The 12,325-nt window shown below is 49.6% G+C and overlaps 1 protein-coding gene across 1 annotated transcript; it reads right to left on the reverse strand.

Annotated features, from left to right (window-relative positions):
* Positions 1–4,836: 4,836 nt before the first annotated feature.
* On the reverse strand, positions 4,837–7,666 carry LOC119579439 (palmitoyltransferase ZDHHC11-like). The gene is given in 2 exon segments (XM_037927244.1): positions 4,837–7,030; positions 7,032–7,666. Coding segments are annotated over 2 exon segments (1,878 nt in total). The 5' UTR covers positions 7,476–7,666; the 3' UTR covers positions 4,837–5,596.
* Between the last annotated feature and the right edge of the window lie 4,659 nt (positions 7,667–12,325).

The following is a 12,325-nucleotide window of genomic DNA, read 5'->3' on the forward strand; positions in this document are numbered from 1 at the left end:
TATACATAAAGATATGAAAACACGCACACACACACACACACACACACACACACACACACACACACACACACACACACACACACACACACACACACACACACACACACACACACACACACATACACACGGCACGCGTGGACAGACACACAGTCACGCATATATATAGAGAGACAGAGACAGACACAAACACAACACACTTTGTCTATATGCATATATGTATGTATGTATGTATGTATGTATGTACGTGTATGTATATTATATATATATATATATATATATATATATATATATTATATATATATATATTTATTTATAAATACGTGTGTGTGTGTGTGTGTGTGTGTGTGTGTGTGTGTGTGTGTGTGGTGTGTGTGTGTGTGTGTGTGTGTGTGTGTGTGTGTGTGTGTGGTGCGTGCGTGTGCATGTGTGTGAATATATATATATATATATCTATATAATATATATATTTATATAATATAATATATGTTTTTTATATATATATTATTTTTTTTATATAATATATAAATATTTTTATAATATATATATATATATATATATATATATATATATATATATATATATATTATATATATATATATATTATATATATATATATATATATATATATATATATAACAATTATCTGCTCAAGAAAATAAATCGTCCCCACTAATTATCGTTGAAAAACACCGAAATGAGAGCCACACGAATGAAACACGGGTCCCTACACCTATTCATTACCGTCAAAGCAAAGGACAGCTCTCTCCCAAAGTCGAGGAAAGGGAAGAGCAAAGACACGCTTGCTTGCCAGGGGCTTCCAGGGGACCTCCTTCGCCCGCGGTCCCTCAACGGAGGTCGTCTGAGAATGGCGAGACAGGACGCTTGGACTTCGGGTCCGACGCGACCCTCGGGGAAAATTATACAACAGTGACTCAGCAACATTACTCCCCAGTGCCCAGGGCTGAGGGAAGGGAAGGGAAAGGAAGGGTAGAGGAGGGAAAGGAAGGGTAGTGGGGGGGGAGGGAAAGCTAGGGAAGGGAAAGAAAGGCGATGGAAGGGGTATGAGAAGTTGGGGGGACGGGGCTCTCTCTTGGAAGTAAGGGATAGAAGGGGGGGAGGGAGAATTGTACTAATCTGCAGTTACCATGAATTACCTTCTCATCCACCTGCGTGCCCTTGTAGAGGCAAACCAGGCGAAGGGAAAAGGAGGACAGGGGGGGGGGGGGGAGGGCTGTTTCGAATCCAAAGATCATTATGAGGTCTGTAACGTTTCGATTCGTATTTAGTACTCCTCGGATAAACCTTCCTTGATTACTGTTTCCAATATTAACGATTTTTATCGTCAATGTTATTATTACTGTTGTTATTATTATTAATAATTATAATTATTGTTATTATTATTATCTGAATTATCTCTACTATAATCATAATCATCATTATCATCATCATTAATACAAATACTATTATCATTATCAACATAATTCTTTATCACCTCTGTTATCATCGCAATCTAATTAGGCAATTCCACCACCTAATCACCTTGTGTAGTATTCGAGAGCGTTTCCAAGTGCCCTTTGCCTGGAGGAGGAGCCGCCCCCCTCAGGCCACTCCAGCCGGCCGGAGACAAAGCCAATCGAAGTGGCGAGTCTTGAGAGGCGTTCGCGAGGAGCCGGCAAGAAACGAACGCACCCTTTGCGAGGGGAACTTCGGGAAGTCTGGGGGAAGTTAAGGCAAATGTGCTTATTCTTCTCAAGGCATGTGGGACTGGCTGAAAGACTGATTGAGTTTGTTGGTTTTTATTTTATTTTATTTAGGGGAAACGTCTGCGTATGGTATTCCTGATGACCACAAGTAATGAGTATGTCTTAATGCTGAGGGGTTTACGCTTTTAAAAAATTAATGGCCAGATATATTAACCAACTAAAAATCATTTAAGCACCCATAGTTGAAAACTTCCCTAAATTTTCCATGGCCACTGGAATGACAATAAAGTGAAATCGCTAAAGCACCCTTGGTTGTAAATTTCCCCATCAGAAAAAAATACTTTTAAACCTTAACTTTACCGCAAACCCGTGTTTTCCGTTTCGCCCAAGAATTCAACCTTGACCCTCGAAACGCGGTCATATTGACTATCCTCTTCCATGAATTTCCCATCAAACGACCCTTCCTCGTCGAGCCTTAAAATATTCGCCCTAACCTGCAGGGCCTCGGGGATAGCCTCCTTCTGAAGGTTTACACCCTGACGGAGAAATCAGAAGATGCCTCCGTTTGCATATTCAAAGTGTGAAGCGTGTGGCAGTGTTGACGCATGATATGATGTCGCGCTCTGGTTTCCCGCCGAAAACCCAGTGGCCTCCGATTCCTCTTGCTTGGCTTCGTTCGTACTTTGACAAAAACGGCGTTCATTACTTTCACTTTTCATTTTTTTAGGAGGTTGGTCGGGACAGCGAATGCAAACTATTTAGTTCTGGTTCTGTTTCTCCTTTATGGATATTATATTACTTTCCTATCCCAAAAGAATCAGAGGAGAAATATGACGAGCTGCGCCTCGCAATAAACTCCAGCAACTTGGACACGGAAATCTTTTCATCAGAATGGTAATGGACCAGTATTTCCGTAGGTAATATTTCCATTCTCCTTTTTCTTATAACGTCTATCAAAACTAGCTCTCATATTTTATTGCCATCTCTAATCGCTTCCACCCCCTTTTACTTAACTTACGCTAACCAGGCGGAATTTTAAAACCGTATCTATTTATCAACAAAACAATGACAACGAGAGAAATTTTTGGCACTTCCACTCCAATGTTGCTATTCTCACTTCGCCTAGAAGGACACCTACACTATGATTACGTGCGTCTTGTATCAATACACTGGACTGCATGGTGACGGTATGAAGTGTAGTTACATGTAAGATGAAGACTATGTGGTATACAGGAATATGAAAATATCAGTTTGAATATTCATCTCATATCAAAAAATTATAATCTCTTAACTTGCAATAATCTCAAAAGTATATCTCGTCTCTTATTATGTTCCATTCGGCAGAGTGAACTATATATATTTTTTCAAATACTTCTAACTGAAGCTGGATAGAGAGAGAAAGAGTACAACGTTTACATGTGGTTAACTTTTCATGTTTTCTTTTCTTTCGCTCTGTTAGACCATACCAGGTGTCAACATCTCTAAACGCATAAATCCTTGAAACACACAGTTCCACGACTCTCAATGGAGGCGAAATTCGTCAACATATATATATAATATATATATATATATATATATATATATATATATTATAATAATATATATAAAAGATAAATAACTTGGCCATCCTTGCGTGCCTTCTTACAGCATCACGCCCCTCTCCCGCCGAATTTCTAGAGACAGGCCACGCCCCTCGGAGGTCGGGAAAGGCTCAACCACACAAACGGAGCTCAACCACACAAGCACGACCTTGGTCCATCCTCCAGGAAAGTTCGCCAAACTGACCCGTCTTCCAAGACTTCTCAAGTTCTCGAAAGGGGAGGATCAAAAAGAGAGAGAGAGAGAGAGGAGAGAGAGGAGAGAGAGAGGAGAGAGAGGAGAGAGAGAGAGAGAGAGAGAGAGAGAGAGAGAGAGGAGAGAGGAGAGAGAGAGAGAGGAGAAGAGAGAGAGAGAGAGAGAGAGAGGAGGAGAGAGAGAGGAGAGAGAGGAGAGAGAGAGGAGAGAGAGAGGAGAGAGAGAGAGAGAGAGAGAGAGAGAGAGAGAGAGAGAGAGAGGAGGAGAGAGAGGAGAGAGAGAGAGAGAGAGAGAGAGAAGAGAGGAGAGAGAGAAGAGAGGAGAGAGAGAGAGAGAGAGAGAGAGAGAGAGAGAGAGAGAGAGAGAGAGAGAGAGAGAGAGAGAGAGAGAGAGAGAGAGAGAGAGAGAGACCGATGTAGGGGAGAGGGAAATGAAGGCGAGCAGAAAGGAGGGGGAGGGAAGGGAAGAGAGGAGGTGGGGTGAACAAGTAAGAGGGGGGAGGGAGATAGGATGAGAAGGTAGGAGAAGGGAATTAGACCTTGGGGGAGAATAAAAAAAGGGAAAAAAAAACAAAGATTCTCGCGAAGCCTGGACGAGAACGAACGAGAAAAGGAAATAAAAGAGAATGACACAAAAAAAGACGAAGACGCAGAAGAAGAAGGAGGAGGAGGAGGAGTAAAGAAGCCTCTGGGAATAAGATGAAAGGCAGACTACCGGGCTGTATTGGTGCCTCTACAGATATGGTTAGATAGGAGCGCATCGAGGGAGCAAAGAGAGAGCGAGACACCGATGGTTCTAGAACTCGACGACAGGCGGCGACACCTAGCAGGAGACAGGCTCGAGAGAAGGAGGAAATGGGGGGGGGGGAGGAAGGAGAGAAACGAGAGTGAAATAAAAACGAGAGAAGATAACGTCGGTGATATTCACTACGAGAAGTGAAACTACACGAAAGTTTGGCAGGTTATTTGAGGAAGACGATGATCAGGTCCAATGAAAAGTCCTTATGACACTGCGCAGGATCCTACAAGGAATAAGGATGAAAAGACAACTACAGGGATTGCCAGGCTCAAGGATATGCTACTGCTCTATTCTGATGAAGAGAACAATAATAAAAAAAAAAGTAACAGAATACGACTTTAACAGTAATAACAGTATTAAAAAAAACGATAACTCATAGCAATAGCGACAATAAAGAGTAATAATAATAATAATAATAATAATAATAATAATAATAATAATAATAATAATAATAATAATAACGTTATCGTCACGACGGTAATGTCATAATGATAACAATGATGACAATAACAAAAATAAAGAAAAAATAAGAAATAACCGAGTAAGCAAAAGTGGATAAGGAACAATTAGAGTCGGGTGGAGGTTGATATACATGTGCCAAACTACAGTCGGGTTTGGTGGAGTAGGAGAGCTACAGGTCAAAATGGGGAGTCAGTAAGGGTCAAAGCAGGGTCAGCTATAGGTCGAGGAGGGGATCTATTAAGGGTCAAAGCGAAGTCACCTTAATGTCCAGATAGGATCCAATAAGGTTTCAGGTATTGGTTAGTTACAGGGCAAGACAGAATCCGGAGAAGTTCAAAGCAGGGGGGTCAGCTACAGGTCAAGATAGGGCGGGGTCGACTACAGGGCGGAGACAGGATCAAGAAGGGGTCAAAGCAGGGGGCCAGCTATAGGTCAAGACAAAGCAGGGTTAACTATAGGTTAAGAGAGGATCCAGTAGGGGTCGAAACAGGGTCAACTACAGGTCAAGACGGGGTCAGAATGGACTGAGGGTTTGTGGCGGGGCGGAGGGAGCGTTGGCACGATAATGGCTGGCTGCTACACTCTACGTCGTCGATATATTGCTCTCTGAACAGCTACTTCTTTGCCATTGGCTACCTACAGTATCATTACTTCACATCCTAAATACACAATTCATCCTATTATGTAACCCCGAATATCAGAAATAAACGCGCATTACCATCACAATATTAACAATATTTCTCTGATATAAAAGGCATCTGTCCATATAAATAGTGGCAGAGCATGTGAGCAAGATTACGGTGTGGGCGGTTGCCGGTCCTGGCGGGCGCGGGCGGACCCTACATGTGTAGTTCCACGTGGGCCACCGTGCCGTTGGTACGCGGGGCGGAACCGCTGTTACACGCCCTCGACCCCAGGATGTTGCAGTTGGGGTCCTGGGGCCCGACGTACACGCCGCCGTGCGCCCCCACCTCCTTCAGCAACTTGGTATTGGCACTAGACACTGGCGGCGGCGTCCTGCTGTAGCCATTGGTGGTCTCGCCGACGTTACCGTTCATCTTCACTCGACTGACAACACTGTGGCCGTTGGCACGTCTCGTCACGTCGGCGCCGCCCGCCAGCGGACTCACCTTGGTGGGCGTGTGCGGCCCGCGCACGGGGCTCGGCCGCGGACTGCGGGAGGGCGTGTGAACGGGGGTTTGGGCGGGACTGGCGGCCGGACTCGGGGACGCACTCGATTGTTCGCGCACCGCCCGCACCGTGGGCGGGCTGGGCGCTATCTGGTCGCACTCCTTGATGGGCGACAAATGCGGCGCTATGCTGGAGCGCAGTCTTCGACGAGACGGTCGCGGCCGCGGCAGCGCCACCACGCGCACCTCGACATCCTCGTCCACCGTGAATTCGCTGACCGCGGTCGACACCGCCCGGCTGAGGGTCCTCAACTGGGCCCTGGCGCGCCCCACCTGGATCTGGGGCAGCTGGGGCACACTGGAGGCCCTCGTCGGGGGCGTCCTGGGGGCGGTGTTAGTGGGGGATGCCATAGCCGCGCAGCCCCGCCCGCCGCTCTGCTGGATGCGCGAGCTGTGGTTGAGGAGCTGGTTCTTGGAGGCCGAGGGCGAGCGGCTGTCGTCCGAGGGCGTGGTGGGGGAGAGGCCGGGCGTGGTGGATGTGGAAGACCGGGGGGAGCGGGCCGTGGTGGTGGAGGTGCTGAGGGAGTCCACGGATATCGTGGACAAGAGGTTAGTGTCCGTGGTGGAGGAGGGCGTGATCTGGTTGTTGGCGGGCACGCGCTTCACCGCCCACCCGCACACGGCGCCCTCGCGCTCCGTGCCGCCGTCACGCCCGTACGTGCTGAAGGAGTGGGCGGAGGTCGAGCCCCGGAGGTGATGCCCCCGGATGTACTCGTACGTGGTGAAGCCCAGGCATATGATGTAGGCGTGAAAGGCGGCCAGGTGGACGAGCAGGACCTCGGCCACCAGCGCCACGGAGAACAGCGTGGACAGGAGGCCAATGAAGGCTCCATCGTAGACCAAAGCACCGAAGATGGAGAAGTGGCAGTAGGGCGCGCCCTCTGAGCACGTGAGCGATGCCTCGTCCTCCACCTCCTCCACGGGGGGCGGGGGCACCTCGGGGCGCGGGGATTCCCACGGCGCCAGGTACTCCCGCTTGAAGTAGTAGAGCACGATCTCGGCGAGGCAGGTGGCCATGACCAGCAGACACGAGAGGATGGCCGTGATGACACACGCCAGGAACACGCGGTAGTTGCGGCGGCCCTACGCAGTGGTTCAGCCACTTGCAGTGGTGATCAAACACATCCACGCACTTGTTGCAAGCGCTGCAGTGCTTAGTCCGACTAGAAGATATGGTTATATTACACAGATGGCAGCGTCCATTTTCTATGACGTGCGAATGCACATTTCTATCGAATTCGGGCACCTGCTGCCTGTCCTTGCGGGCGCGCAGCTGCGTGTCGGCGGGGTCCAGCGCCAACGCCACGATGTGCGTGAGGATGTGGGCGGCGAACACCATGCCCGTCACGACGGCGAGGGGCGTGGCGAGGCGCGAGTGGAGGGCGGGGAGGACGGCGCCGTACATGAGGGAGGTAAAGGCGGCCATCACCAGCCACGCGAGCACCTGCTGCGGGTGTAGTGGCAGCTGGAGGCCGTGCACGCGGCGCACGCGGCGCGGGCCCGACCACCACGGCCGCCCGTCACCCATCGCACACCACCATCATCACCGCCCCCTCCCCGCCGCGCCCTTCTCGCGCCCACACCCCAAGCGCAGCCCAGAGCCTCTCAGGTCGGCCCCTTTGGCCCTGGGGGACGCCTGCGGCATATAGCTGCGACGAGGACTTCACGCGCGGCACTCACTCACCGGGCCTGCACGGCCGCACGCGGCACTCGCTCACACTGGCTTCCTGCCCGCTGGCGCCTGGCTCGCACGCCCGCGCACCCGGCCGCAGCACCGCGCCCGACGCGACACACGGGGCACCCGGGGTCACACCATGGTGGGCGGTGGGCGGACACTCGCGGGGGCGACGCAAGGAGCCACCAGCGCCTCGACGCTCGCGAAGGGCCAGCGGCAGCGTCCTCGGGCGAGGGGCGCCTTCGTTGTCGCCTTGGTAGGCAAGTTTCTCCTGCTGTGATATCCGTTCTCGCGTCTACACTCTGACGCTCTGTTCTTTTCAGCAACGCTTGGCAATCGTCTCTTTTAATGCAACCTGCAAAAGCCTGTAAGAAAACAAATTCACTTATGGCATCACCCAGAATACAGTTTAATAAGAGTAAGAGCACTCTCCCGATATCTGTGGGCGAGAGTGACAAGATTTCAGCTCCTGGAGAAGAGTGTCACTGAACCCTCTTGCGCCGCTTCAAGAAGACATAAAATTGCGAACTCACGCAACCTGCAAGAGGAGTGCAACAATGCTGCTGCAACTCGAGTTCTGTCTTGGTATCACAAGGAGTGACTATTCAATCTAACTGAACATCCCATTTTCCCCATTCGCCTAAATCATAAATCCACTCACTCACTTAAACCACAAAGTTACCCAGTTTACATATGCCATTAATTTCCATATCTACAACATACTGATGCCCTGCGTGTGCGTTTGCGTGTGGTTGGCCAAGACAACGAAACCTTTACGTGCCTGTCCAAACAAACACATCACATTACCGACCCCCCCCCCGAAAAAAAGCAGGCCAAACAGTCCTTCCCTCTCCTTCTTCGCCTGCCTCCAATTATAACGGATTAAAGCATGCAACGCGACGCAGGCAAAACGACCACAAAAGACTGCCAGCGCGACAAGAAACGGAAATCAGGGGGATATAAAGACCCGGATGAGCCACGCTTCCCAAGGTGCAATCATAACACAGCAAAAACGGATCCTGCAGTTTCACATTTTCGCAAGTAATATTACGCATAAACAATCAATTGTTATAATTTTACTTGAAATCATACTAATAAAACCATAGGCAAAAACAGATTGTGTAGTTTCACATTTTCGTAAGTAATATTATTCATCTCTTTCGAATTCTCCTTTGACTGTTATCAAGTATTATCAAATGCTATACTTTTTTCTTGAAATTATGCTAATTTAATAATTAAATTGTAAATGATTCGCATATTACTTGATTTTGCTGATAATAATGAAGACAAAATCAATTACGATAGTGAAATATAATAATAGTAAGATGATGTCACGAAATTATAATGATAATAAGGTTAAGGATAAAGATGATGATGATGATGATGATGATGATGATGATGATGATGATGATGATGATATGGTGATGGTGATGATGATGACGATGATGATGATGATGATGATGGTGATGATGATGATGATAGTGATGATGATGATGATGATGATGGTGATGATGATGATGGTGATGATGATGATGATGATGATGGTGATGATGATGATGATGATGGTGATGACAATGAAGATGAAGGTGATGTTAATAATAACAACAACTGAACCGGCGCAGGGTGAGGGAGGGTAAGCGGCCGCTGTAGCAGGTGCATCGTTAAGAGCGTGGGCCTTGTTCTAATCGTTTGGACGTCGAACGCACTCCTCCTCTTTCGGATTATGCTCATTTGTCACTCGCCTGTTCGTTTTATTTCCCCCTTTTTTCCCCTCTCCTTTTCCTCTTTTCCCCTCGCCTTCTCATCTTTCCCCTTTTCCTCCTCCCTTTTCTCCTCCTCCTCTTTTGCCCTCTCCTTCTCCCTTTCCCCTCTCCTCTTTTTTCTTGTCCTGCCCCCTTTCCTCTCCCCTCCCTTTTCCCCTTTCCCTCTCTCCTTCTCCCTTTTCCTTTCCGCTTCCCCCTTTCCCCTCGTCATTCCCCCTTGTCTCCTCTCCTCAACTCTTTACCCTTACTTCTCCCCTTTCCCTTTTTCATCCGGTCGGTTTTGTTTGTTTGTACCTATCTCGTTCGGTTCAGTTTTTGCCTTTCCTTGTCCATCTCCTCTTTTTATTATCATTTCTTCCACATTCTCACTTTTCCATTGTCTTCTCCGCCTTCTCTATCTCCCTTGGTTCTCTTGGTCCTCATTCTCTTCTCTTCCTTCTCATTCTCCTTTCGTTCCCTCACTCCCCTTACTATTCTCCTCCTTTTCACTCTCCCTTTTCGTTCTCTCTCTCCTCTTCCCTTTCTCCTCCTATTCACTCTCCCTTTCCGTTCTCTCCCTCCCCTTCCTCTTCTCCTTTTCACTCTCCCTTATCTTCTCTCCCTCCCCTTCCTCTTCTCCTTTTCACTCTCCCTTATCTTCTCTCCCTCCCCTTCCTCTTCTCCTCCCTCTTCTTTCTCTCCCTCCCCTTCCTCCCCCGTCCGAATGCGTAGCCGCGGCGCACATTTACATGAAAACCGCCACATTTAGGGGGTATAATGCGGGCCAAACGTGACAGGAACGACTGCGGATTCCAGGTTTCGCTCGGAGTTTCGGACGATGCGGTGGGGGGTGGGGGGGGGTGAGGAGGGTAAGCGTTTATTATGAAAAAAATTTCTCTCTCTCTCTCTCTCTCTCTCTCTCTCTCTCTCTCTCTCTCTCTCTCTCTCTCTCTCTCTCTCTCTCTCTCTCTCTCTCTCTCTCTCTCTCTCTCTCTCTTCTCTCTCTCTCTCTCTCTCTCCTCTCTCTCTCTCTCTCTCTCTCTCTCTCTCTCACTCTCACTCTCACTCTCACTCTCACTCTCACTCTCACTCTCACTCTCACTCTCACTCTCACTCTCACTCTCACTCTCACTCTCATGTCTCTCTGTCTCCATGTCTCTATGTCTGTCTGTCTGTCTGTCTGTCTGTCTCTGTCTCCTTCTCCCTCCCCCCGTCCCCTTAACCCCCCACTCCCTCTCCCCTCCCCCTCTCCGTACACCTCCTCCTCCTGCTCCTTCCCATTCTCTCCCCACACACTAAAACATTAGTCACAAAGGCAGACGAAACAGAGAGCCCACATCAAGCACAATGACACCGTCCCCGCCTCTCCCATTCTCCCTCTTTCTCCCTCTCCCTTTCCCCTTGTCCCTCTCCCTCTCCCTCTCGGGCAACACACCAAAACATTTATTCATTAATACGCGTCAGTTACACGTAATACCAGCCCTCCAGTCCGCACCTGGTTCCCGCCGACGCCATTTCGCCAAAGAGCCTCGGCCGCTTCACTCGTAAATCAACTTACCGTCGATTTTACATCTGGCCGTGTCCGCGGCGCTCCTCGCTAATGACGCCGACACGAAACGCGGCCGGAGGGAGGCTGCGTCTCAGGGAGAGGGAGGGGAGGGTACGAAGGGAGGGGGGAAAAGGGGGGGAAGATTGGGGGGAAGGGAGGGAGGAGGAAGGGCGGGGGAGAAGAGTGGGGGGAAAGGGAGGATGGGGTAAAGGGAGATAGAAGAGGAAGGGCGGGCGGGGGGAAGGGAGGAAGAGGAAGGGTGGGGGAAAGTGAGGGAGGAGGAAGGATGGGGGGAAAGGATGGTGGAAAGGGAGGTTGAGGAAAAATGGATGGGGGAAGAGTGGGGGGGGGAAGAACGGGGTTAAGGAGGGAAGAGGGAAGGGAAGGAGGGAGGTGAGGAGAAAGGGAGGGAGGAGGAAGGTGGTGGGAAGAATGAGGGAGAGGGGGGTGGGGGAAGGATGGAGGAAAGAAGGGGAAGGGACTAGAACAATTGGGAAGGGAGGGGGATAAAGGGGGAGAGACGAGTGAGAATTGGGAAGGGAGGATAAAGAGTGAGGGAAAGAGACGAGGAAAAGGATGAGGCAAGGGAGGGGTAAGAAGGGTGATGAAGGAGAAAAGAAAAGAAAGGAGACAGGGAAAGTGAAATAGAAAGAGGAGGAGAAGGGACAAGGGGGGATAAGGAAGGGGAAAGTAGATGACGGGGAGGAAGACGAAGGAGGGAAGTGGCGAAAGGGATGAAGGAGAGGAAGGGAAAAAAAGGGGAACCACGTGGCGGCGACGGAGAGACGGTGGTTTGGGCGGCCGAAGCTCACTCAAGGCTCACTACAATTTCCTTGCAGCTCCCTACGCGGGGAATTTCCCTTTTTGCTAAAGGTTCGGTAGCTGATTATCCCTTTTCTCACGTTTTCCCGTTCTGTTTTCCCCCTTCATTTCACTTCATTCTCCCTTTCCACTTTTCCCTTTCTTCATTCTCCCCTTTTCTCACTTTTCCCTTTCTTCATTCTCCCCTTTTCTCACTTTCCCCTTTCTTCATTCTCCCCCTTTCTCATTTTCCCTCTTATTCTCACCTTCTCATTCTACCCTCCTCATTCTTTTCCATTTTCCCTTCTATTTCTCCCTTTCTACTTCCCCTTCCTCATTCTCCCCTTTTCTGACTTCTCCCTTCCCTCATTCTCCCCTTTTCTCCACTTCCCCCCATTCCCCCCCCCCACGCGCCTCACCTTCGCCGTTTCCCACCAACCCGCCCACTCCCCCCCCCCATCCCTCCCGCGTAATGAACCTCTCCCCCGCCCACACCGCACTCCGCCCTTGATCGAATGGCTCCCCCCTTCTCCTCCTCCTCCTCCCCGCCCACGCCCTCACGCCCCCGCCCGCACCAAAATCAGCCGCGTGGGTGGGCGTGAAGTCACGTC

This window comes from Penaeus monodon, chromosome 12 (assembly GCF_015228065.2).
Source record: "Penaeus monodon isolate SGIC_2016 chromosome 12, NSTDA_Pmon_1, whole genome shotgun sequence".
NCBI lineage: Eukaryota > Metazoa > Arthropoda > Malacostraca > Decapoda > Penaeidae > Penaeus > Penaeus monodon.